The sequence below is a fragment of the Lagenorhynchus albirostris genome, chromosome 15 (genome assembly GCF_949774975.1).
Source record: "Lagenorhynchus albirostris chromosome 15, mLagAlb1.1, whole genome shotgun sequence".
Taxonomy (NCBI): Eukaryota; Metazoa; Chordata; class Mammalia; order Artiodactyla; family Delphinidae; genus Lagenorhynchus; species Lagenorhynchus albirostris.
The window spans coordinates 64364228-64390778 of NC_083109.1; the positions used below are offsets into that span (position 1 = coordinate 64364228).

General features: G+C 37.7%; 1 protein-coding gene and 1 non-coding gene across 2 annotated transcripts in view; one reads left to right on the top strand and one right to left on the bottom strand.

Annotated features, from left to right (window-relative positions):
- SMG1 (SMG1 nonsense mediated mRNA decay associated PI3K related kinase) overlaps positions 1–26551 on the bottom strand; it is a 97460-nt gene that overhangs the window by 62011 nt on the left and 8898 nt on the right. The window contains exons 2-9 of the mRNA XM_060122333.1: positions 10047–10210; positions 9369–9524; positions 7378–7514; positions 5837–5895; positions 4630–4843; positions 1937–2062; positions 1469–1541; positions 297–394 (exon numbers count right to left, since the gene is read on the bottom strand). Of these exons, the coding sequence (XP_059978316.1) occupies positions 297–394; positions 1469–1541; positions 1937–2062; positions 4630–4843; positions 5837–5895; positions 7378–7514; positions 9369–9524; positions 10047–10210 (1027 nt within the window). The remainder of the gene's footprint in view (positions 1–296; positions 395–1468; positions 1542–1936; positions 2063–4629; positions 4844–5836; positions 5896–7377; positions 7515–9368; positions 9525–10046; positions 10211–26551) is intronic.
- On the top strand, positions 2421–2529 carry LOC132506599 (U6 spliceosomal RNA). The gene has a single exon (XR_009535914.1). It is a non-coding gene; the product is annotated as a U6 spliceosomal RNA (small nuclear RNA).

The window sequence follows — 26551 nt, forward strand, 5'->3', positions numbered from 1 at the left end:
TCGTAACAAAAAATACGAAACAACTGAAGAAAATGTCTTCAGGAAACTACCAGCCACCAAGATTATTTCAAGCTTTGGGAAATTAGGCCTGCAATTTTTCTATCTTTCTGGTAATTCTGCTGGCAACTTAAAAACATCTAAAAATAATTAAAATATTGCAATGGTCTCATAATTCTTGCTTAAATGTCAGGTGATCTGAATTGTTTTAAAATAAATCTAGCACTGCTTTAGATTTTTGTTTTTGCTTTTTTCTTACCTGAAATTTTAGGAAATAACTTCATTTTTTATATACTCACCTCAGCATATGCCTCCATGTCCTCTAGAAACTGACCAAGAAGAGTGGTAGAAAATGCAAGATCAGCTACCCAGAATGGCTCCAAACTCTGCAACCACCCTAGGAATCAAACAAGAAATTTTGGAAGAGTAGAAAAAAATTTTAAGTCCAAGTTAAAAAAATATTTAAGAGAATTCTTTTAAAAGGTATCTGGTTTTCAAGTTGCCCACTCTTGAAACATGCCCTATATCATAAAATTAGGACTGTAAACTGTTTTTTGTTTATTTGGGGCCGTGCTGCGTGCTGCGCGGCTTGCGGGATATTATTTTCCCGACCAGGAACTGAACCCGGGCCCCCGCAATGGAAGCGCAGAGTCCTACGCACTGGACCACCAGGGATTCCCTGTAAACCGTTTAATATACTAATGATTAACCACTACCTCTTTTAACGCTACAGAAATGAAAATTCTCCAGAAATTAAAATATAATCTCATGTCCTTTTTTTTTAATAAGTAGATTCAGTAGCCATACTGTCACTACACACAGGACTTAGACTAAAATGTGCCAATCTATGGCCACCTTGGCTTTCTTCTCCAGGGCCACACGTGGTCACCAAAAGCGTACACTCATCCCCCCAGGGGAAATGGGACCACTTGCCAGTGGAATTGAGAGAACTACTCTCACCTGTATATCTTAATTTCAGAAGTTTATTTCACCAAATAAGCTATGAGAAACTACAGCACAAGTTGAAATGTCCAAGTGAGTCATATCAGTCATTCATTTAACACGGAAAAAAAATTTTTTCTTTATCATTTATGACAATCCTCCAAATTAATCCATTTGTTTAATCAATAGAAAAACAATAAATCACGAATATCCAGGATCTTCCTTTCTACCCTTCAGGGTACTGCCACTGTGGTATCTCCTACCAGCACACGCAGCAAATGACTTGAGATAAAGTCCTTACTCACAGGTGCAACACTACAATCTGTATTTACTCTCCCTACCTACTACAAAAGTACACATTTTTCCTTTTAAAAGCTAAATTTAGCTAACAAGTAATCTTCACCAAAATATCCTCTGAAGCAATTATTTTTCTTGCATTATCAAAAAAGTAGTGTTAACAGCTGGTCTTTGAGAAACGAACACTCCTTCCCACAATATTTAAATGACTGGTATATGCTGAACGACTCACCAGACACCTGCTGTGTAAGCGAAGGTTTCTGAGTATGATCTATATGCCATCCGACTAATATGTCAACTGTATCCTGGATGGAGACAGAGAAGGGGACTAATCATTTTAAGGTCTTATTGCTATTCCAACCTGTGGAACATTTCAGAGTAAGAGAACCTAGAACATCTTACGTCCCACCTTCTTGACGTTATACATTAAAGCGGGGTTGGGAGGGGCAGGGCAGGAGAATAATGGAACTTTCTTTATGACACTGATGAAATATTTCTTTAAGTATTTTAAGATATTAGTGTTAGCAAGTACAGATGGTATTTTTTATAAAACTACATTATTGCATCATTCAATCCTGGACCTTAAAACCAATTACACTCAAAGGAGCAGAAACTCTGTTTTCTATCTAATTCCCCAGGTCCTCATACATGCAGCCAATCCCTTACCCCATCATCTGGAAAGGGGGGGCGGGGAACTCACCCTAAAATTAGTGCTGAAAATATGAGGGTAACATCGAGCTACCAAAAGAATGCACTTAACACATTTGCAAAGTAATTCTGGTGTATCCACATTTTCAAGAATGGACTGCAGGCTGGTCATTACAAGCTAAAAAATAAAAGTTACAAACCGTGAACATTTAATAAAACAGGGAGAAAACAAGCAAATTAGGTTCATTATTTAATAGTGACTATAGCCAAAACTGACTATATCAAAGAAAATAAATTCTATAGTTTTAGTTCCCAAAAAAGTTGAAAACATTTCAATCCACTGTTTTCCCCTCATTTAATATCTATTAACATTATTCCTAAGTAACATGTTTACATTGTTTCTAAGTGCTCTCTTCAAAACCATGGGTGTGATTAAAATTTCAAGTAGAAAAACTAAGATGTGCTTGGGAAACTTGTCTTTAAAGTACCAGAATTATTTTCCAATTCAAAACATAGAGCAGATGTTGTACGACTTATACTTTAAGATATTAGTACTTGCTTCAAATTGGAATGATTCAAAGAAGGTTAGCATGGCCCCAACAGAAGAATGACACACAGGCTCATGTTACCACTATATATATTTTTAAAATAAATATATGGCATACTACCTATAGAATATTTTGTAGCTAAAATTTTTTTTGTTAAAATCAATTTTTTCCCCAAAAGGAAAGTTCTTCTCTACAAAAGAATGGTGTTATAAGTATAGAAGAAATGCTACAATTAGAAAACCACCATTTTGCGACAGCCAATGCTATAATCTATACAATGCACAGAATATGAATGAATACTAAAATCAAGTGAAGTATTATGAAAAAACCAGGATATTCAGGAGGTCTCACAGTATCATGCCCACATTACTCACTAATTACAAAGGGAGAAAAATAAGCCTTCACAATGGAAAGATCTGGTTGGTCATCACCTTAACCAAGTGATGAAACTCTTTATCTAAGAGTTACGTGAACCTGAAGTTATATGCCTGCTAGTGTGATACAGCACTAAGTATGAACCCATGAAGTATTCATGACCAAAATATTTGAACTGAATCTAAACAGGAAGGAATAATCAGACAAGCCCAAAACATAGAACATTCTACAAAATAAGGGGGACAAAAAAGGGTGCAGAGAATTGTTCTACTTAAGAGGTTAAAGAGGCACACCACCATCTTCAAGAGATTAAAGATTCAATACATGAACCTTGATGGGATCCTGGGTTAAGACAAAAGTTATAGACATCTTAGTGGCAGCTGCAAAATTTGAACATGGATTGTCTTATGTGACAAAATTAATTTTCTTAGGTATGATTATAATGTTAATATGAGATTAGCCTTAACCTTAAGAGAGGCATGCTAAGTATCACAGCATAAGCCATCACGATGTGTGGAATTTATTTTCAAACAGTTCAACAAAAAATCGTGTCTCTGTGTGTCTGTGTCTGTGTGTGTGTAGAAACAAAACAACTGCAGCAAAATGTTAATAAGTGACAGATCTAGGTAAAAGATATATGGGTGTTTAATGTGCCAGCCCATCTGTTTTCCTGTGGATTTAAAATTTTTCAAAATAAATACTTGAGGAAATGCTCATATTATGAAAACTGTATGCAGAATAAGCCAAATTTGGTGTTATGCTGGTTAGTTACAAATTATTTTCTGCATCTTTTCCAAAATTTTGTCACAACCTCTATAATCAAATAAAAATAAAATTTTTAAAGACAGAATAGATTTCTCATGTTTTTTAAAAATAATTAACCAAAATAAAACATACCATGAATTGTTTAATAAAAAAAGCAAATTAAATAAAGATATCAAATATTCTAAAGACACCACATCCTAAATTTTTAAAAACATTAGCTCAAGAAAAATTTACTTACTTATAACTTTGCTCAAAATTAAATTGGGAACGATCTTAATAATTCAGATACAGGGACTTCCCTAGTGGTGCAGTGGTTAAGAATCCACCTGCCAATGCAGGGAACACAGGTTTGATCCCTGATCCAGGAAGATCCCACGTGCCGCAGAACAACTAAGCCCATGCGCCACAACTACTGAGCCTGCGCTCTAGAGCCCACGCACCCCCCGCAAACCACAACTACTGAAGCCCGCGCACCTAGAGCCAGTGCTCCTCAACAAGAGAAGCCACTGCAATGAGAAGCCCACGCACCGCAAAAAAGAGTAGCCCCCGCTTGCCGCAGCTAGAGAAAGCCCGCGTGCAGCAACGAAGACCCAACACAGCCAAAAAAATAATAATAGTAATTCAGACACACAATTATTTATTTTATATCACTAGGAATAAGAATTTTTGACATATTATCAAAACTTTAGGCCCAAAATAAGTTGTGGTGTTTAGTTTTTATCTCCCTCAAAAAATGTGAAGCCCCCTTCTACGTGGCTTTCCTCATGGAGCTTCTATTTTCAAATCTGTAAATGATTCTAGTACTACGCATATTCAAAAGAAAGCTTCTAAAAAGCAAAAAGACAAAATTTTTAAAATAACTTACTTTAAATCTACCTTCAGTGTGTATCATTTACTCTAATTCAGAAACACGAGTTTTATTTACGTCATATATCAATCAGTATATAACCCCTATTCTAAGTTTCCTTTCTTCAAGCTCCCCTTCAAGGATGTGTGTTAAGGACAACTTTCTTCCCAAGCGCATCATCATTCTCCCCAACCCTCCAGAAATTCTTACCTGCATTACGGATGAAAAGGCCTTCTTTTCTCCTACAGTCTCTAGTGCTTTGTAGGTGGCACATAAGTAGAGGAGTTTAACTTCATCTTTTGCAGATGAGCTAAATTTGCTAAAAATCCATTTGAAGATCTTCTCAGCCTCATAGCTCAGAGAAGCACAAAGAAGGCCAAGACAGCAAGCTCCCTCCTGTCTCAACTCCTGAAGCAATTTGCTACTGTGTTTATTTTAATGCAAACAAAACAAAATACACAAAAAGCTTAAGCTTTCAAAGATGACAAGAATGACACATCTTACAACAGAATGTCTTAAATGATTTTATAATTTTTATTCAAACTACACAGAAGGTTGAAATTTTATCCACTTCAAATATTCTCTCTATTCTGTCTCCTGCAATGCCAAAAGTACCTTTGTTAAGACTTTAGATTTCCTTTTATAGAATCAATTATTTACAAACAGTAAGGAAAGGCTTAGAAATACTAAAATTCAGACTTCAAATTCCATCTCAAACTACATTAACTGATTTGCAGAAAAGGGCAGCAACAAGTGATCAGCTAAAACACACTATATAATTATATACTTGGTAATATTCAATATGTAAGGACTATAAAATAGGAAATGGTAATAGTTAAATACAGTAAACTTAAAGGACAACACTGATTTAAGTATTATATTAATGAGAAACTATATAAAATAAAACCATCAAAAAGCAGTAAGGTTCGTGATCTGTTGAGATGAGTTTTGGATGCTTTCCAACACTGCAATTCTTTGGGAATCACCATATGAAGAAATGACTGCACACCTTTGGAGAACCCCAGTAGCCTCAGAGGATAGATGGCCTGAATCCACTGTTGCCCAAAGAAGGAAGCTCCCTTTCACCTCTACTCTCTAAGCAGTTTCCAAATGCTCTAGTTTACAAAAGTTAATTGCATTCATTCACACTTGCATTAAGAGTTTATGTCATTCTACAAGTCAATGCTCAATTATTCAGTCATGTTGACAAATTAAAAAGAAGAATGGCTCTCCCTTTCAAGTGGATTCGTTTGTATTCAGTGGTAATTACTGTTTAAATATTTTTACACAAATAAAGATGACAAGAGAACCCAGTTAAACATTAAGTAGATGTTCATAAATGAAGCCAATGGGTTTATCTTCTTGTACACTTTTTAATAGTTTCTAAAAATATATTTTAGTCTTTTAAATTACTTACCTTTCATTAAGCACATCATGTACAGCAACCAAGATATTATCCAATTGTTTAACTAGTACCTTAAAAAAAAACACATTAATAAAAGCTTCAGATTCCTGTACTTTTAAGAATAACACTGTGTACTTTCTTTTTTTTTAACTTGTGTTTCCCTCCAAATTATAACTGGACCACACCTTACTTTTCTTATTATTCCCAGGTCCCAATTATATCATAAGTTAAGAGTGTCATAAGTTTCTTTTCAGACTCTGAAAGAAATTTACCCATAGGAAATATACAGCCATGATCATCAATGGGGGGGAAAAAAACTTAAAAAGCTTGTTTCATTTACTCTGAAATGCATTTTTAAAACAAAAGATGGATTGATGGATAGAGGAAGAGGTAGAGAGATATATGATAAAGTCATACGATAAAGTGTTAATGACAGAGCTTAGACACTATGATATTCACTGTAAAATTCTCTCAATTTGCTGTGTATTTGAAATTTTTTATAATAAAATGGGGAGGAGGGTTGGAGGAAGCTTGCTTTGAACCAAATGTTATTTGACTCACTATACCATTTCATTAATTTTCTCCTGTTCTATATCAAGTTCTTTTTTAAATTATTTATTTATTTATGGCTGTGTTGGGACTTTGTTGCTGCGTGCGGGCTTTCTCTAGTTGCGGCAAGCGGGGGCTACTCTTCTTTGCTGTGCGCGGGCTTCTCATTGTGGTGGCTTCTCCTGTTGCAAAGTACGGGCTCTAGGCACTCGGGCTTCAGCAGTTCTGGCACGCGGGCTCAGTAGTTGTGGCTCGGAGGCTCTAGAGTGCAGGCTCAGTAGCTGTGGCGCACGGGCTCAGTTGCTCCACGACATGTGGGATGTTCCCAGACCAGGGCTCGAACCCATGTCCCCTGCATTGGCAGGCAGATTCTTAACCACTGCCACCAGGGAAGCCCTATAGCAAGTTCTTAATTTAACATTAGGAGACTTACTTGGAGGGTAAAGAAATTTGTAACTGCTCCTGTATTTTATTTTTTTTGTTGGCCGGGCCACACGGCTTGTGGAATTTCAGCTCCCTGACCAGGGATTGAACTCGGGCCACGGCAGTGAAAGCCCGGAATCCTAACCACTAGGCAACCAGGGAACTCCCTCCTGTACTTTACTCTTTAAAGTGTTTTTCCATTTATTTAGCCCAGGCCACCAAACTTACCCATGAACAAAATATGTACCTCCTACCCCAATTTCACATATGAAAAACAGAGATATTCTGTCCTGGAACACAGAAAAATTCCGAGGACAACAGAATAAATGTGTAAAAGGTCAAAAGCACTTTATTGCAGAAGGAACCAATGTGGATCTAACATTTGTATAGATAAATTACACATTAGGGGCATTAAGTTCTAGACCATCATAATACAGGCCAAATCAATCTGGAATAAGGAATCCCTATTATTTTTCCTTGGAAGCAAAACTTTTCCCTTCTTAAAACCACTCTAGGTAACATTATCTACTGAACTATGGAAAAATGAAACTGATCAACATTTCCAAACATACTATACTGACCAGCTTATTTTCTGGTTGCTGAATAAATTCTTTCAACTGCTTTACAGTAGCCAGTCTTCGGTCTCTGTCGTCTTCCCGGGTGATCCTCCGAAGAAGATTCGACAGTCGAGACTCATCAGAATAAGACATCGATCGCTCTGTGAATATAAACATTGAGTATGAATCAGCACAGAAACTTTACAGCCCAAATATTTTAAAGTATATTAAAAATCACAGTCCACCAGACAATAAAAGCTCAGTGAATGTAGGTCCTTTAACACTTCTGTTCATCACTATAAACCCAGCCCCAGCAGACTGCGGGCACACAGCAGACCCTCAAAAAGGATACGCAAACACCTCATTCCAGAGGACCAACTGACAGAGAAAAAAGAAAGCCTTAGAAATTATTCTCTTCGAATCTGTTCCAAACTGTTTTCAACATCTAGGTAAAGAGCATAGGTAAGAAACTTCAACAGGTTAGGGATAAAGTCTCTATCAGGCAGAAACAGGGTACATGCTTCTATTTCTCACCTAGGTCTCCCACTGGAGGGGAGCCTCTTGTTCACATCATCATCATTTTCCTAGGACAAAGTTTTGGTGAATGGCAATCACATATTCAGTTCAACAAATGTCTAATTACCACCTGCCATGTGCAAGTATGCTGCCACAAGGAAAGTGGCAAATCAAAACTTTTCTTCCCTTTTTTAATGACAAGAACAAGCAGGAGTACTCAAAATGCTGAACACTACTAATAAAGATGGCTTTAAGTACTAAATTTTTCTTTTTAAATTTTCAGCTGCACAATTTATCATCATTAACCCATGTACATTAACACAAAATTAAAGAGTCTGACAGTTTCATTTCTAATGAATGAAAGGAAAATAGATAATAAAAGAAATTACAACATCTGAGAGAAGGAATAAGATTTTTAAAAATCCCTAGCCTATAGAGTATTTTCAGTAAGGATGACTGCTAAAAATGTATTTAAGTTACTAGTCAGGAAATCTAGGCTCTATTTACAATTCTGCGCCTAGCAAACTGCATAACTCTGAGCTTGCAAGGGGGATCTAAACTAAATAAGCTTTAGAGTCACTTTCTAACTCTACCATACCTAAATCTAAGACTTCAAACACTGGTGGGGTTTTTTTTTTTTTCTTTTTTTTTGGCCGCACCACTCGGCATGCAGAATCTTAGTTCCCTGGTCAGGGATTGAACCCGTGCCCCCTGCAATGAAAGCGCAGAGTCCCAACCACTTGACCACGAAGGAAGTCCCTTCAAACACTTTTGAGACAGTATAGGCTTTGACTAGTCATTCCATTTTAGAAAATTTATCGAAATTTTTTTTAAACTGCATGCAAAAAACTATAAACACAAAGATGTTCACCAAGATACACACAACACACACACAAAGCCCTCACTGGGAAAAAATGGTCATAAACTAAATGTCCAAAGAGTAATTATATCCAACAAAGTGTATAAATCAGAAATCTTGATTTCTTAAGCAGCTTTACCAATACAATAAATTTCTCTTTTAGGAAAAAAAAAAGATCATTACCTTTAATCCTATGAATTTTCGAGACACTTTACCTATAGAGTGAGGTTTGTGTTATAAAGCAAGAAGCAGTAACTGTGTATTTAACTTTAGAAAAGGGCCCAGTCCATGTACACCCCTACCCTCACCCTAGAGTTCAAGGACTTGCTGCAGTAAGAGTCCACTATACATTCAGTATCCACTATAATCAGGAAAAATCCTTTCTTTAAAATCTTACCCAGTCTTCTAATCTTATTTTAAGAGAATTCTCCTTTAAAAAGTATTAAAAATCTTCTTGTGGTAATTCATGGTAGGGAACAGTTCACAGGAAAAGGAATGCAAACAATTATCACCTGCACATGTTTCTCAACTCAGTAAGCTAACCAACTCACACAGGTGCAAGGCACGGGTACAGAAAGAGGCATTTAGGAGATGTCTCAGCAGAGGCTTGTGTGATTGTCCCCAGTTTACCCAGCCTTACCCTGTGATTTCCTCATGTCTTTGATGGCTAACGCACGACTGCCATGCTGAATACTGGTGAACTCAGGGCTGGTCACATTGTTAACCCTCAGCTCTTGCCCCAACGACTTCCGACCATAAGTATTTTCCCCAGATCCTCCATTGACACTGTAGCCACCTAAAAACAGCAACATTTACATTATTTCAATAGGGCTCTTTGTTTCACTCAATCAATTCCTGATAGTTCAGGTTCTTCTGACCCAATCTGCAGTTCAACCAGCCTTGGCTTCTACTCTTTCCCTGTGATGCATGCATTGATTTCATTTTGTTATCTTCAGTGGAAGATAAGAAGAGAAATGGAAACTAAATTAACTCAGATTTTGTACTTTAAAACTTTTCAGAAGTCTAGAGGAGGAGACAGTAGTCAGGAAAGCCTTAGTGATAATATTGCATTTTGGGGGCAAGGAAACTGCATTTATGTATTGCGTGTGTGAAAAGTACATTTAAATTTTTTTTTAATTAAGGGGGTAAACTTAAGTTTCAAGAACAGCACTGTGTGTAATATTTATATTTTAAACATATTAGAAGAGAGAGGTGAGGGAGCGAGAGACAGGCAAGGAGGAAGAAAGGGAGAGGCAGCTAGGTTAAAAAAAACAAACGCACAAAAAACATGCCTCTAGCAGCAAGGAAATATATATACCCTTTTCGTCATTCTGTATGTCAGCATGGATTCTGGTATCATCGTGCCTTTGCCGAGACACCACAGCTGAATTTGAAGGTTGCAGTCCATAAGAGGAAGACCCACCCCTATCTCTGGATGAAGAATATTTTAAATTATCTGGGTCGGCTGATGCACTATCAGTTCTGCAAAGAGAGAAGAGTATATAAGGTTACAACTTTAAACAAACATTTTGATAACCCAAATCATAAATCTTTCTTTCATACATGGCTCTCTCCTCATTACTATTATACATAAGCATTCCAATGTGTAATAAGAAGTCTTTCAACTGGGGAGGGATTGTCAATGGATGAAATGCCAGCTTTTCAGCCCCTCCTGCTATCTAAAGACCCATACAGAAATATAAATAACTACCAGGACTAGGGTGGCCAACGCAAACCTTAACAGGTTTTAGCACTGAAAGTTCCATGTCTTAAGTACTCCCTCAGTCCCAGGCAAACAGAGACAGTTGGTCACCCTGGTCCCAGGATTCTTTTCACATGACTTGATAAAAGGAATAGTTCTTCCTAAATCTCCTCCTCCCAGAACAGGGTTTTAACCAGTGGAAAAATTACAATCTTCCCAGTCATAAAAATAAAAAAAACACTGGCAACATATCAGGCAGGGGCAATGTGTTACCAAATTATTTTTAAAGTACTGCCTCATGGCAATGTGGCTCTCTCCCTCTCTCACCTAAATTTGTAACTTGACTATTTGGTGGGAAAATAAATTATAGAATGAAATTTGAAAGCAAGCTCAATAGGATATTAGGAAAGAACACATTAGCTGCAAAGATTGTTTTAATGTATGGCAATACTGAGGACTTCACTGAAGATTCCTCATATAAAGAATATCTATTAAAATTATAAAAAATGAGGAAAATAAAAGCAAAGTGTCAGGAATCCAATAAAGCTGAAGGTTGCAGTCCATAATCTATTTAAAATTCAAGTACCGCCTAGAATAATCCGAGATACCTGATATTAACAAGCTGCTCAGCCCCAGGATAAAATTAGTACCCTTATCTAAGGATCATCTCTAAGCCTCAATGTCCCCATCAGTAAAATAGGGAGCTAAACTTTATAATTTCTCATGAGCCTTATTCTTCCATCAACCATAAGGTATCAAGAAATAAAAAAACATGGGCTTCCCTGGTGGCGCAGTGGTTGGGAGTCCGCCTGCCGATGCAGGGGACGCAGGTTCGTGCCCTGGTCCGGGAGGATCCCGCGTGCCGTGGAGCAGCTGGGCCCGTGAGCCGTGGCCGCTGGGCCTGCGCATCCGGAGCCTGTGCTCCGCAACAGGAGAGGCCACAACAGTGAGGGGCCCGTGTACCGCAAAAAAAAAAAAAAAAAAAAAAAAAAGAAATAAGAAAACTACCCTATGGCAGCATATGAAAAATACCAAGAAAAAAGTTCCTCTGCTATTGATATTTCTTCTGAGAGGAACAACCTTCTGGAAAAAAATCACTTTTATGACACTTACTAAAACACCTGCTGTACCCATAATTACCTGGAAAAGTTAAGGACACTGGCAAGAGCAGAAACTGAGCTATTCCTCAACCCCCATGGCCCTCCCCTATGTGTAAAAAAAAGTGTCTGTGTATTTCATTTCGAGTTTATCATCCTTTCGTTGCCCCCCCCAAGAACACTAAATATGAAAAGGTGCATAGGCTCAGACACCCTGATCTGTACCTACTGCAATCACTGTTAATATAGAATGTAGACAAATAGGTTCAATTAAACTTGGATACCTATGTGGCACCAATCTAAATTATTCCTAAAGGCTCTCAATCTGAAACTTGATAAAAATCCAGAATCCTAGCATACTATGCATATAACTAAGGTTCCATAGTGAAGTATCTTCTTCAAACATTCAGAGTTCACTTGTTGACAAAGCTCAGAACTTCCAACATATGAAAAATAAAATCTATGGAATTTCAAAAAAAATGTATTAGGATATTTTCTAAGTATACTAAGTATAAGCATTTAAATACCTTTACCACTAAATGGAGCATGAGAACTTTTTAAAACTAACATAATGATCTACCCCCATGTATCTAAAATAGCACACTAAATGAGCACCTATAATAAACCATAACATATCATTAATTTCTAAAAAGGGAACTGAAAAATAAAAGAGAACTTATGAGTTTTTCTGGCAGATTTTGAACCTGTCTATACGTATAGCATCTAACACAACCTAGAAAAGGAAGCTGTTAGTAAATGAATGAATAAAATAATTCTAAAACATCAAGATAACTTAAGTCTATCAATATTTAAATGAATATCTAAATAATCTGAATTTCTAATTTTCATTATGCTTATGCATCACATATATACTCTTACCATTGAGAGTTAAATATTTGTATCTTTTTCTGGTGACATACCAGTAAACACAAGGCAATAGCGAATATGGGTTAAAAAAAGATCTGGGCTCAAATCCCAGCTCTAGCACTGAAAAGGTACGTGTGACTCTGCACAAGGAACTTAATTTCCAAGCCTCAGTTGTCTTTTGCATAAAATGGGGATAATACCTATCTATTATGTAATGTTATTGTGAGGCTTAAGAAAGATAAGTTCTTAAGAAATACTTAGCTTTTAAGGTACACTTGAAGTTATTATGACCATAATAGTAAATATACTTAAGGTTTTCAGTCTAAACAAATAAATATAAATAGTTCATAAACATATGAATATGATCAAAACAAGTTTTTATACTCAACATACAATAGCTGATTTTAACTTCTTCACTGAAGAAATTAAGCAATCTACTGCTACCAACAAATCCATTGCTAACTAGGAAGCACTGATTTCAAACTAAACTGAAAAAAAACAGGAACAACCTCCCAATTTGTTAGAAATACACGTTTTTAAATCTCATTAGTAATAAACACCAAGGTTTTTTTTTTTTTTTTCAGAATTTGGGTTTTCAGAAATATAGCAAAAAATTCACTAGGGTAGAACTACTGTCTCAGAACTGTCTAAAAACTCCCTGGTTGCTAAGTTCTTCCAATACAAACTGATCAAAATATTTCTAACCAGAATTCAAGTTATAGGTATTCTGATCCCAAAAGCACAAAATAGTTCAGCATTTATATGAAATCTCTATTTTTATAATATCTAGACAGCTTAGTTCTCAAAAAGTCAATATCAGGCAGTTAGCACCAACAAGATCATCCCAGTCCAATAAATAGAAAACTGTTAAGAACGGAAATGAGCACTTAAAATGAGGCAATCAAAGGCACAAAATAGAAAATGCAGATTTGAACTCAAAGAGGCAGGCATAAATGTTAAGCTAGTTATAAGGGCTGAAAAAGCTATCATCTGCCAGAATTAGTGTCTCAATTTAGTGATAAAAAGAAAATGTATCTGTTAAGACTAAGTATCCTAGCAAGAATCCAAAAATACCTCCACAGCCCCTTTAATACTCTAAAAATATTATGGAGAGAGAGAGGGAAAAAAAAGAAATGCATAAATTCCCCAAAATGATTAAACTGAAGTTAAAGCCTGATGTACATGCCACATGAGAGGTAAGTTTCTAAAGCTCATACCTCAAAAATCGCATACTGTATAATATGGAGCCTTTGTGATGTTTTTGCATCAAGTCAATCTGTAAGACAGTAGTTACAATATTAGTGAAGACAGTGGGTTAAAACATTTGTTGTTCAAACATGAAGCAAATATCATTTATGGGTTAGGTGCTTTTAATTGCACTATGGCCCTCTAGGGTTCATATGTTGAAGCAAAAACTGAGATGGCACATGCCACTCTATGCCTTAGAGAACAGAGGCTTAAGGTGGCAACAAAAAAATTTTTAGTACAAAAGAATTTAAATGTTAACTATAACATACAAATCACATGCAAATATAGTTACCGCTCATTTTAGTCACCTATTCTCAATATACAGAAAATGTAATAAATCTGAGAGGTTATTCATTTTCAATGACCCAAGCCCTCAGACCTCACGTCAACAACCTACCACGTGTTAGGGGATAGTTAAGTATCTCCTGGCTAAGTGTGGTCTTGTGGTCCAGTTCTTAAGGGGGAAAAGTCAGCCTGGAAATGTGAAGTCAGGGAATTCCCTATCAGAAAACATTTCCATAAAGCACCCGGAAATGACTTGATGCAAACACCACACCTAGTGGTGCCACCGGAATAAGCATCATATTGCTTCAAGTTGTTTTTAACTAGGCTTATTAAGGGATTTCGTTCTCATGGTGAGATCTAATTTGTAATGGATATCAACTAGGAAATGATATTTGCACGAAAGCCAATGAGGTGGGAATGCATTTATTCTCTAAAGCAATGGTACTCAAAGATGCATAGCATCACTGTCACAAAGCAGTTGTAGGATATGCTGTGAGTTTTTCATACTAATAGCTAATACCACTAAAACTGATTTACTTTTTAAAAATAAATTCAAGGGCTTCCCTGGTGGCGCAGTGGTTGAGAGCCCGCCTGCCGATGCAGGGGACACGGGTTCGTGCCCCAGTCCAGGAATATCCCACATGCCGCAGAGGGGCTGGGCCCGTGAGCCATGGCCGCTGGGCCTGCGCGTCCGGAGCGCTCCGCAACGGGAGAGGCCCGCGAACCGCAAAAATACATAAATAAATAAATAAATTCAAGGTTATCTCTGTGATATCTCTTACTCACCTGGATTCAGACATACTTTCAAAAAAGTATAAGAGAAAAGGTGAAACTATGCATAACTCTGAGGCTTGTGTACTTTCACATTAGAGACATTGCTCTAAAATATGAGTCTATGGCTAAAAAATTCACTTGGGAGGCTCAGGGACTTCATTATATGAAACTGTTTCCACAGGAGAAAACAGTAAGTTCAAATTTAATATAACAGAATTGAACCATCATGCCAAAATTATAAGTTTACCTCAATTTTACTATAAATATTAACAGCTAGTATTTCTTAATGAAACTTCCTTAGCTACTTAAGTATTAAGTGTCTATGATACCAAACCCATACAATTTATGGGTTCTTTATTACCAACCTTTAATTATCAATCAAACATCAACTAATTAGTTTCTGCAGCCTCAAAATATAAAAATATATTTAACGATTGTTGTAAAACTGTAAAGAATTTTACCTTGCCCAAAGAGAGATCTGGACTTAACCCTTGGCTTCTGGAAGGTAATCTCTAAACTCTTGGAATGTAATGCCTAATAAGAGTGCCCTTGGGTTTCCCCCGTGGCACAGTGGTTAAGAATCTGCCTGCCAATGCAGGGGACATGGGTTCGAGCCCTGGTCCGGGAAGATCCCACATGCTGTGGAGCAACTAAGCCCGTGTGCCACAACTGCTGAGCCTGCGCTCCAGAGCCCACAAGCCACAACTACTGAAGCCCATGAGCCTAGAGCCCGTGCTCCGCAGCTAGAGAAACCACTGCAATGAGAAGCCCGCGCATCCCAACGAAGAGGAACCCCTACTCGCTGCAACTAGAGAAAGCCCGCAGGCAGCAATGAAGACCCAAAAGAGCCAAAAATAAATAAATAATTTTTTTAAAAAAAAAGTGCCCTTGTCCATCTGGGAACTTTGGGTCACACTAGAAAGTATAACAATGTGATCTATGCATGGTGGGGCCTTTGAGTCACACAGATCAACTCAACCTCTAGTAGGGCTGGAAACTAAGTTCGTGCATGTGGGCAGTCAATGATGGAGCCCAAATAAGAACTCTGGACACCAAGGCTGGGCTGGGCTTCCATGGCTGGTAATACTCCATACGTATTATCACCCATCAATACCAGGAAAGTAACACTGCTCACTACTCCACGGGGAGAAGCTCCACATTTGGAACTGTCGTAAACTCTACCCTATGCACCTTTACCCTTGGTTGATTTTAATCTGTATCCTATAGCTGTAATAAACTGTAACCATGAGTATAACAGCTTTCAATAAGTCCTATAAGTCCTTCCGGTGAATTATCCAACCCAGGAATGGTCTTGGGGACCCCCAAACTTGCAACTATCAGAAGTAAGGGTGGTCTTACAGACATGCTCTAACTCTGCACCTATATGACTGAATATACTCTAACCCAAAATTTAAAGGGTTGTAAATTTTGTTTTTATATAATATCTTTAAGCAAAACATAGAAAAGATTCAACTTCAGTATAGTTTATATCCCTCCCAAGGAATCTCAAACAGCCTCTATTGACAGACCTCTAATCATATTAACCACAAAGGACAAACAAAGTAACTAGGAGGGTACTACACTAGATTTTAAACTTTGCTTCATGTGCACAAGTGTCTTCAGTGTAAAGGCTGGTGAATACACCACTCCCATGTAGTTCCCTATCACTGAGTCTTCAATGCTGCCCGTGACTCCCTAGCCAGGGTTTTCTGCTTTCCAAAACAGCTTTCAAACTTTCTGCACTTTTCTCCTTCCCCCAGCACTACCACTGATAACCTTACAGATTCTTGCTATATTAGAAATACAAGTTTTTCTACAGCACTCTGAATAGTAAGAACTAAATTCTGAGCTCATAATAAAGTCTGGTAGGCAACCTCCCCAAGCAGTTTACATACATTTATCACCTCATTTAATCTTCAACATAATCCTATTGTGATTACTGAAGATGGTAAGTTACCTTCTTACAGATGAGGTAACAAAGATTCCATAACTTACCTAAAGCAGCACAGCTAATTAAAGGCAGAGCAAGAACTCAAACTCAGAACTTTCAAGTTCTTCAACACTCCACCACTGCCTGCCAACCTCCTTCCAGCAATCTACAAATTTACCTATGTCTGCACACAGAACATTTCTTCCCATCACACTCACATAATGGAACAACTAAACCTCCTATCTGCAGTAACCCTTTGGATTCATACATTCCCCTACCTTCTGGAGTATGCCTTGCATCTCTGACTTTCCCAATGCTCATCACAACATCAACATATAAACACATTCAGGTCTTTCCTCTAAAAAAACAAAAACAAAAACCTTAATTCTCTTTCTCCTTCTAAAGTTAATTGTCTAGATAGATTCTTCACAGCCAAACCTCTTGAAAATTTCTTTTCCTTGCCTTCTCTCACTTTCCAACTCACTGTAACCAGGGTCCCACCCTCCGCACTCCACAGAAACTGCTCCTGCCCCAGTAGCAACTGCCACTGGTGGCTTACTTGTCTCTAAAATCCCACAAGCCCTTTTCAGTTCTTCTTGCTCAATGCCCCCAATGACTTGCTTTGCTTTTGACAACTCTCTACTACTCACACTTTCTCAATACCACTCTAAAGGTTTTTTTAGTAACTTTAATTCCAGTGATTCTCTCTACTTTTTTCCAATCCAAGTACCTTCTTTCTTCTTAACTTCCTTCTTTAACCAGTTTTTCATGGTTTATCATTTCAATAACTCTTGCCAATTCCCTTAACCTGCCTTAACATTTCCCTCACACCAATCTGGCAAAATCCCAACCCTGCATAAACCCAATTATCAATTCCATCATCCATCAGTAAGCACCACATCCGCAGGTCCTCCAATGTTCATCTCCCACATGCACTATCCAGACATTCCCCATTCTCTTCAGATTCCAAATTACTCTCCTAAATCCCTGACAAATTCTCTCTTTCTACTTAACCAAGGGGGAAAAAAAAGATACCATAACACACCTGCACCCAACTCTAGGCCTTGATTAGGATTCTATGTCTACCTTCTCATAACTTTTCACAAATAGTCTTTCTCCTAGGGAGTCTACCTTTCCCACCAAACTGAATGCTCTCCTTAAACATGTAAAATTTCCTAATATCTCCAATGTAAGAATACAAAAACATATTTTAAAAAAACACCCAGGGGGCTTCCCTGGTGGCGCAGCGGTTGAGAGTCCGCCTGCCGATGCAGGGGACACGGGTCGTGCCCCGGTCCAGGAAGATCCCACATGCCGCGGAGCGGCTGGGCCCGTGAGCCATGGCCACTGGGCCTGTGCGTCCGGAGCCTGTGCTCCGCAGCAGGAGAGGCCACAAGAGTGAGAGGCCGGCGTATCGAAAAAAAAATAAAAATATTTAAAAAAATAATAAAACACCCAGGGCTTCCCTGGTGGCACAGTGGTTGAGAGTCTGCCTGCCAATGCAGGGGACGCCGGGTTCGTGCCCTGGTCCGGGAAGATCCCACAAGCCGCGGATTGGCTGGGCCCGTGAGCCATGGCCGCTGAGCCTGCACGTCCGGAGTCTGTGCTCCGCAACGGGAGAGGCCATGGCAGTGAGAGGCCCGCGTAGCGCAAAAAAAAAAAAAAAAAAAAAAACTCCCAAAAAACAGAAAAAGTCCATCCATTCCACATCCCTCCAACTAAACAATCTGCCCTTGCTCTTTGCAGTCACACTAAGAATTGTCTCTACTCGCTGTTATCATTTCTTTACCTCCACTGGCTCCTCCAGCTACACCAATCCAACTTCTGCCCTATCACTTTTGGCAAAACCAACTAAGACCTCCAGGTTGATAAAAGCAAGATATATTCCAGGCTGCTTCTTACTCATCCTCTCATAGTAGGTTTTCACAGGGCTTCTGAGCAGGGTTGAGCAGCTTGTGGCCTACACAAAGGTGCCTTACAGAGGAATGAGGTGGGCTGAATGAAAACTTCTTTTTAAAATCCTTACAATAACTTGGGCTCAGATCCTGAGAATTCAAAGTAACCAGATTCTTCCCTTCCTTTGGCTTATAGTATGTTATAGTCTGTATTTCTTGCTGCCTCTCTGGTTCTGCTTTTTCAGGAACCTTTGAAGGCTTGCTCAGCCTCCTCTACCAAATACTAAATCTTGGAGTTTCTCAAAGCTTGACCACAGGCCCTCTATGCATCTCACTTTGTACTCTCTCCCGCAATCCATGCCGATGGCAGTACTTATTACCTATATGACATCGACTCCCAAATCCAGGCCTCCATCATAGATGTCCACTCTGAGGTCCAGACCTATAAACCCAACTGTTTAAAAAAACAATCTTAATGTTCTAATGCCTCAAACACAACTGGCTCCTTTCTTCCTGGAACCCCCATTTTAATAAATGGTACCATCATCAGGTATTTTCCAATAAATGGCACTATTTGGCCAGTCAGACACAGTATGTTTCCCACCTCCAATTCTCACCTCTCTCCCACTTCTCCTCCACAGTGCAACAAAAATAATTCTTATGAAACACAAATCTGATGTCCTCCCACTGCCCTTTATCATCTTATGTACCTTACTTCCCTTTTCAGCTAACTCTCCACACTCTTGTAATCCTTTTACATTCTATGCTCCATCCATCCCAATCTTTCAGTCACCTTGCTCAGCTCGTCTGCCTGGAACGGCCTTGTCCTCAGCACTTGCCGACCCTAGCTAATTTTTCAATGTCCTTCAAGCTTCAGCTTTCCTTCGCAAAGTTTCTGATTCCCCTGAGGGTGACTAGGAGTCCCTGCTATATAAGTGCTTCCAGAGAACCTAATAGTTCCCTTAGCTCTTACACCATTTGAGAAGCTTATTTAACTGTGTTCTGCCAGGAGACTGTAAATTCTAAAAGGGCAAGAGCCTGTTAGCGTTGCTTATCATTGTACCCCTCATTGCCTTGATGGCACACAAATTAGTTGTTGACTAAATGACTGCCTATTCTCACAATTGAGGCCTTTCTCTTGACACTGGAATGCAGTCCCCTAACCTAACCCAACACTAAGTTTTCTTCAACATTCAACCTAGAACCCATACTCCCTAATCAACAATATTTTCTTGGTTATGTTCTACAACAAGAGCACTAACTTGGAGGACTCCAAAAGGCGAACTAAGTAAGATAGTTCCAACCCTCTAAGAATTTACAATCTAGAAAAAAAAGAACTGTTAGTATAAGTTCCAATTAGGAGTATAAAATGTTCTGTGCTTTCAGAAAAAACATAAAATAAAAATCCCATCATTCAGCCCCTTCTTCAAACTCTTACAACACTCAAAGAGAGAACCACACTAGCTTGCACTTTAGTAGTTATATACTAGCTTCAATTTGCCCACTAGTTTGAAAAGATGCTAGTATTGAAGGCAGAGATACTGTATTATCTAATACCACACACCTTTCATAAGGAAAGGAAAACAATATAGTGGTTGCTGCATGGAGAGGGGTGGGGAACTGAGTAGAAGATGACCTTGGATCAAAATCCATTGTGATTATTTAAGTAAAAATTTTGTCTTCTAAGGTAAAACTTTATATAACTAAAATATGGTCTATGCATATGATCTTAATAATAACTTCTCTGAACACAAAAAAGAAGCCAGTAATAGAAAGGGATGGCTTCGGTAATATATTTAAATGATTCCAAATTTTTAAATTCTACTTAATATGCATTTTAGAAGTCTTATTTATTTTTGTGCAAAGGACACTATCAAATGAAAAGACCACTCATAAAACCAGAGAAAATACTTGCAAATCATATACCTCATAAGAGAAGTGTCTAGTATCCAAAATATACAAAGAACTCCTATAACTCAACAAAAAGACAATCCAATTTAAAAATGGGCAAAAGACCTGAATTGATACATCTCTCCGAAGACATACAAATGGCCAATTAACACATGAAAAGTTGCTCAACTTTATTAGTGAATAGGAAAATGCAAATCAAAACCACAAACAGAAACCACACCCACTAGAATAGCCAAAAAAATTTTAATGGAAAATGTTGTGAGAGGTGGAGAAATTGGAACCCTCGTACATCACTGATAAGAATGTAAAATGGTACAAAGGACTTCAGAAAACAGTTTGGCAGTTCCTCAAAAAGTTAAACATAGAATTACCACATGATCTAGCAAATCCACTCCCAGGTATATGCCCAAAAGAACTGAAAACAAATGTTCAAACAAAAACTTATAGGTGTATGTTCACCACAATACTATTCACAATAGCCAAAAGATAGAAACTCAAATGCCCATCAAAGGATGAATGAATAAACAAAATGTGGTATACAACAGATGATTATTCAGCCATACCTACTATAACACGGATGACCCTTGAAAATGTTATACTAAGTCAAAGAGGTCTGACACAAAAGGTTACATATTACATGATTCCATTTATATGAAATATGCAGAATAGGCAAATCCACAGAGAAAATAGATTTGTGGTTGCCAGGTGCTGGGAAGAGGGGAAAATGGGGAGTGACCGCTTAATTGATACTGGGTTTCCACTTGGGGTGATAAAAAGTTCTGGAACTAGATTGTGGTCACGGTTGCACATGTTATGAATGTACGTAATACCACTGAATTGTAAAATGGTAAATTTTATGTGTATTTTACAACAATTTTTTAGAACCTTATTTATGACATTCTTGAAAAGACAAAATTATAGGGGAAAAAAGACCAGTTACCAAGGGCTGGGAGAAGTTGACTACAAAAGGGAGCAAGGAAACTTGGGGTGGGGGAAGGGAAGATATGATGGAACTATTTACAGCGTGATTGTGGTGCTCATGGTTACAATACTATCTGCATTCCTCAAAACTCAAAGAACTCTACAGCATATAAACTAAACCTCAATAAATCTGACATATAGGAAAGAGTATGTTTCTTTACAGTAAAGGTATAAAAGTAAAAGAACATTGCTTTATTTTTAATAATTCGATATTTCATGTCTTATATTGCCTGCCATATTTTGTAGCCATTCTCAATGGAAAAGCAAAAATGTAGCACTGGATGCTCTCCAATGAAACCAAAGACTGTCAGTGTCTGAATTAATCAGGCATGAGAGCTGGAACTTTAAGCTAGGGAAGGATTAACCTAGCCAAGGTACAGAAAGAAACAAAACAGTGCACTTAAACCAGTAAAAGACAACTGTTACCTAGACTAATAGTAAAAAAGTTCCAAATTTCTAGCAAGATAGTAATTTTACTCTTTAGCAATGCTTGAGAAATGCCTGAGATAAGTCCTTATAGCACTTTATTTTTTTAAAAAAGAAACACCCTGTAAATTCCTAATACTTTATTACCTACCCATTTTGATAGCTTTCATAAAAAATTTAAAGAGTCAAAGCACTGTCGCTGGCAAAATCAGAAAAATCATTGCCTGAGAGAGAGACAGGCAGTCCACTTCTAATTTATTTCACGTATTTAAGTATTATGAGGTTCTGTACCTCATCTGGCATAAATTCATTTCTTACTAGGCATTAAGAATATTGATAAAAGGTGGTATGCTTTTAATCTCCAATACAGATGTGAATTCAATTTTCAGCATTTAACAAAAAAAACCAATTTTGTTAATGCTAAATAATCGTTCACCTGAAGGCTTCCGAATCTAAGGCACCAGGTTAACTGGACTCACTTTCTTCTGACCTTTATTTATTTATTTTGTGGTAATGCGGGCCTCTCACTGTTGTGTGGCCTCTCCCGCGCGGAGCAGGCTCCGGACACGGACACGCAGGCTCAGCGGCCATGGCTCACGGGCCCAGCCGCTCCGCGGCATGTGGGATCTTCCCGGACCGGGGCACGAACCCGTGTCCCCTGCATCGGCAGGCAGACTCTCAACCACTGCGCCACCAGGGAAGCCCTGACCTTTATTTTTAACCCAAGCTAGTTTACAGCCTTAAATAAAACCCTGCTTCAGCTACCATTTGCATCCCTTATCTTCCTCTTTTGTCAGCAAGTCCTGGAAGTACTTTAGAAACATCCCATTCGGCCTGGGAAAATGCCAAGATTGAAAGGAAATCTCTTACTGCGTGACCTCCCTAGTAGAGGAAGGACAAAAAGACTGAAAGTCTACCAAGAAACATGTCCCACCCCCTCACCTTCACGCAGACTCTCCAGTTATATGCCAAACATAGCCACTTAGGACACAGAAGATTAAGAATCACTAAGAGTTAAACACTAAAGAAATCCTAAAACGAAGTCTTGAGACCAGAGGGGGACTCTAATCAAGGATAGGGCAGAGTGTTTTATAATATAAGAAATGTGTGCGACCATCTTTTAAAAAGTCCTGGGGACTTCCCTGATGGTCCAGTGACTAAAGCTCTGCACTCCCAATGCAGGGGGCCGGGGTTTGATCCCTGGTCAGGGAACTAGATTCCACATTCCGCAACTAAGAGTTTGCATGCCGCAACTGAAGATCCTGCAGCCGCATCTAAAAGATTCCACATGCTGCAACGAAGATCCCACCACAACCAAATAAATAAATATTTAAAAACATAAAAAGTCCTGAAAACTGGGGTGGGGGGGGCCAAAACAAACAAATAAGTAAATAAAAATCAAAAGTCCTGAAAATAGGCAAATAACGACTGTAGAGTTATTCTGATAAAGTTCCTCTGACTAATAGACTCAAGCATACACCCAAGGGACTAACATGCTTGTGAGATTCTCTAACAATTACATATTTTAAATTTTCCCTTTAAAAATAATCCAAAAAAGCACTGTGGTACAAATATGTACTGTGTAACAGATAACATCATTACCACTTTTTTTTTTTTTACAGGTCAAGAAAAATGATGTGGTTGCCAAAAATCACTTGTAACACATCAAGAAAAAGTAAATACTAGGCAATTTAGACACAGGTATTTTTAAAGAAAACTATTACCAAGTTAGGCTCTACTGCCACAATGGTATGGTATACCCTACAAATCCTGGGCAGAGTCAAGGATGTGGGCATCGAAAAAGCAATATTCTAACATGCACCCCTTAACATGTAACACATCTTAAATATAATGGCAAGTAGGGAAAAGACACTGATTTTCATATTCCACACATGATTCTCAACGAGGAAGACATTACCAGAAATATCTTTAGGCCATTCTCAAATCAGACACATGACCCCCAACCCCAACCCTCTTAAACAAATAAATACACCTTAGAGAGAAATCTAAAACACCCTGGTTCTATTTCTAACTTTACCAACATAATTATACGAAGACAGCAAATGGATTTTTAAATGGACCCTGACTCCTTTCAACATGTCCAGTAACTCCTTTAGGACCTATCTCCTTAGGTATCCTGGGGTAGGAAATAACACTATTAAACACCAAACTGGTAAAGAAACATACTACCTGTAATCAGTGGCATCATGGTAAAGTATGTATGGTAAACCCTCCTACTTAAGCATTGGAACCTCTTTTTCAGAGGTGATCTTGAACAGCCATATCCTCCCCTGCTTAAACATAAACAAATAAAAATGTCTCATAGATAAATCTCAGAAGACATGGGCTCCTAAATCAAATAGTTGGGAAAGGAAGACATTTTTCACAAAAACCAGATTACTCTTCTAACTGCAGAAATATTTATTAAATGAAGACAGTTTGGGGTAGTTATTGAAATATTCTAGTAAGCAGCAATCGAGCGCCAAGAAACAGCACTCCAACTGTGCTCAGCAGTGGCCAGAAATACACTGAGGTATTTAAAGTATTTAGCTATAAGTTTGAGAAAGCTATGAAACAGTTCAAAATCATCACTTAAGCCACTTTAAACTCAAAAGGCCTATACAAACTCAAAAGGCCTATACAAACCCTATCTCTTTCTTTTGTTATATTTTACACTAAACACACTTGTATCAGATCGATTTAAGTGGTATAAAATAAGAACTTTAAAACGAAAGAGAAAAATCAATGTTTCTAGATACGAAGTTCCTTAGGAGGCAGTATTTACCCATTTTGAGTAAATTTATAGTGCTACAATGTAAAATAGTACCAAAATCTCATGAAAGCTTAATACTGTATATACACTACGTAATGATACAAAATTTCATTAATTCCTATCTGTTTAGAAGATGTATGTGGTTCTTCTTTTTTTATGTATTTCAAACTATTACATTGCCAGAGGCTATCCTTTCCATGATTCCATGATTTCCCTACTCCCTTTAAAACAAACATACATACGTACTAGAGTAGGGGAGAAAACGCAATGCAGCATTCAACTGATGTTCTTATAAGAATCAGTTTTTAAATTCCAACTGTATAATGAAAGTTAAGCAAGGTACAAGCTACCTTTTAACCTACCCTGTCTCTATTTAATTCCATTTGCACCTGCCCTACAATAAATGCAGTCAGAAAGATTAGATTATTTTTGTTGTCTCACAATTTCAACTGGTATCAAGTTCTTAAAGTGTGAATTATAAGATATATAGAAAAAATAATAAAGAATGATGCAGACCTACAGTCAAATTCCTCATTGGCCAACTTGAAACAGGATGATAGCCTAATGGAAATTTTCATTCTAGAAGCCTATAAGTAGAAAATGTAAAAAGAAAAGCCACTACTATACTAAGGATGGCAAATGCCATACCTAATAGAAATTTAACAATTATATGAGCTTCCAGTCATATATCCTCTAAGACACTTGACATAAATGCCCTTCATGAAACTTTTAGAAGTTACCACACACACATACACACACACACACTCTAGGTACTTAAGAGTTCTAGAAGAGAAAAATGAAATTTGAACTAGAGTGTGGGTGCATGTGTGTAGTAAATTCTAACTTTTTGAGGAAGAGATAAAAGAGGGAGGTTCTTTAAAATTCCAAATTTGATTCAGATGTGACAACATAAATATCATTTGTATAGCATTTTACAGTTTTGAAAGTAATTTCCCAAACTTTATCTTTAACCCTCACAACCCTGCGTCTTAGGGAATGCATCCCTCCTCAGAGGGACAGCTGGTAACGTCAGTACAAAAGACCTCTGTCTTCCCATTCTTAGTCCATTGCTATTTTCATGACCCCAGCCTCTCCTAAGACAAATATTTGTAAAGGATCAAAACTAAAAATGCACACATTCTTAAAAATAAATATACCTTAGAGAAGAATCTAAAACACTCTGGTTCTACTTCTAACTTCTCCAATGTAATTATACTAAGACAACAAGTGGATTTTTAAATGGACTAAAAGAGCAGGGAGAAGAGCACTGTGGTGTAATTTTCACATCTTCAATAAGATTACAATAAAAACACAGGGAATACTAGCATTATAGTAACTATACAAGATAGGCCACTTTAATTAAATAAAAGGCTGCTTTTACAAAACTTTGTCTTATAGTCAGTCAATTGATTACCACCCCCCAACACACTTTTATTAAGCATAAGTTCATCTTTAGTTTCAGTATTTTCAAAAAAGGAACAAGATACCACATATGAAAATTACATCAATATTTCAAATAATGACAATTAATCACTTATAACAGAATTCTAACTCAAGTCCTTCAAAAACAATACAAACTGTACCTCAGGGTAGATTCCTCTAAACCAGACTAATGAATAGACACTAAATCTCAAGGTTCATTGTCTTACTTCTGGAAAACCATTTTCATTTTTCTTCAAATTTATCAAAAGAATATAAGGACAGGAAGAAAAACAATCAATCTTTTTAGGAAAGAAAATCCAGGATGTGTTTTCTTTCCAATTAAATATGCATTAATTCATGTGTACAATACTATGTGATACTGGTGATCATCTTTGGATCTTTTTAATCATCAAATCAGAAGAGAGTCCCATTCTATAGAGAACAGACAAAAAGTCTGACATTTTTCCTCAAATTAATAGATTTTTCTGCCTAATTTCTGGCAAACTGCAGGA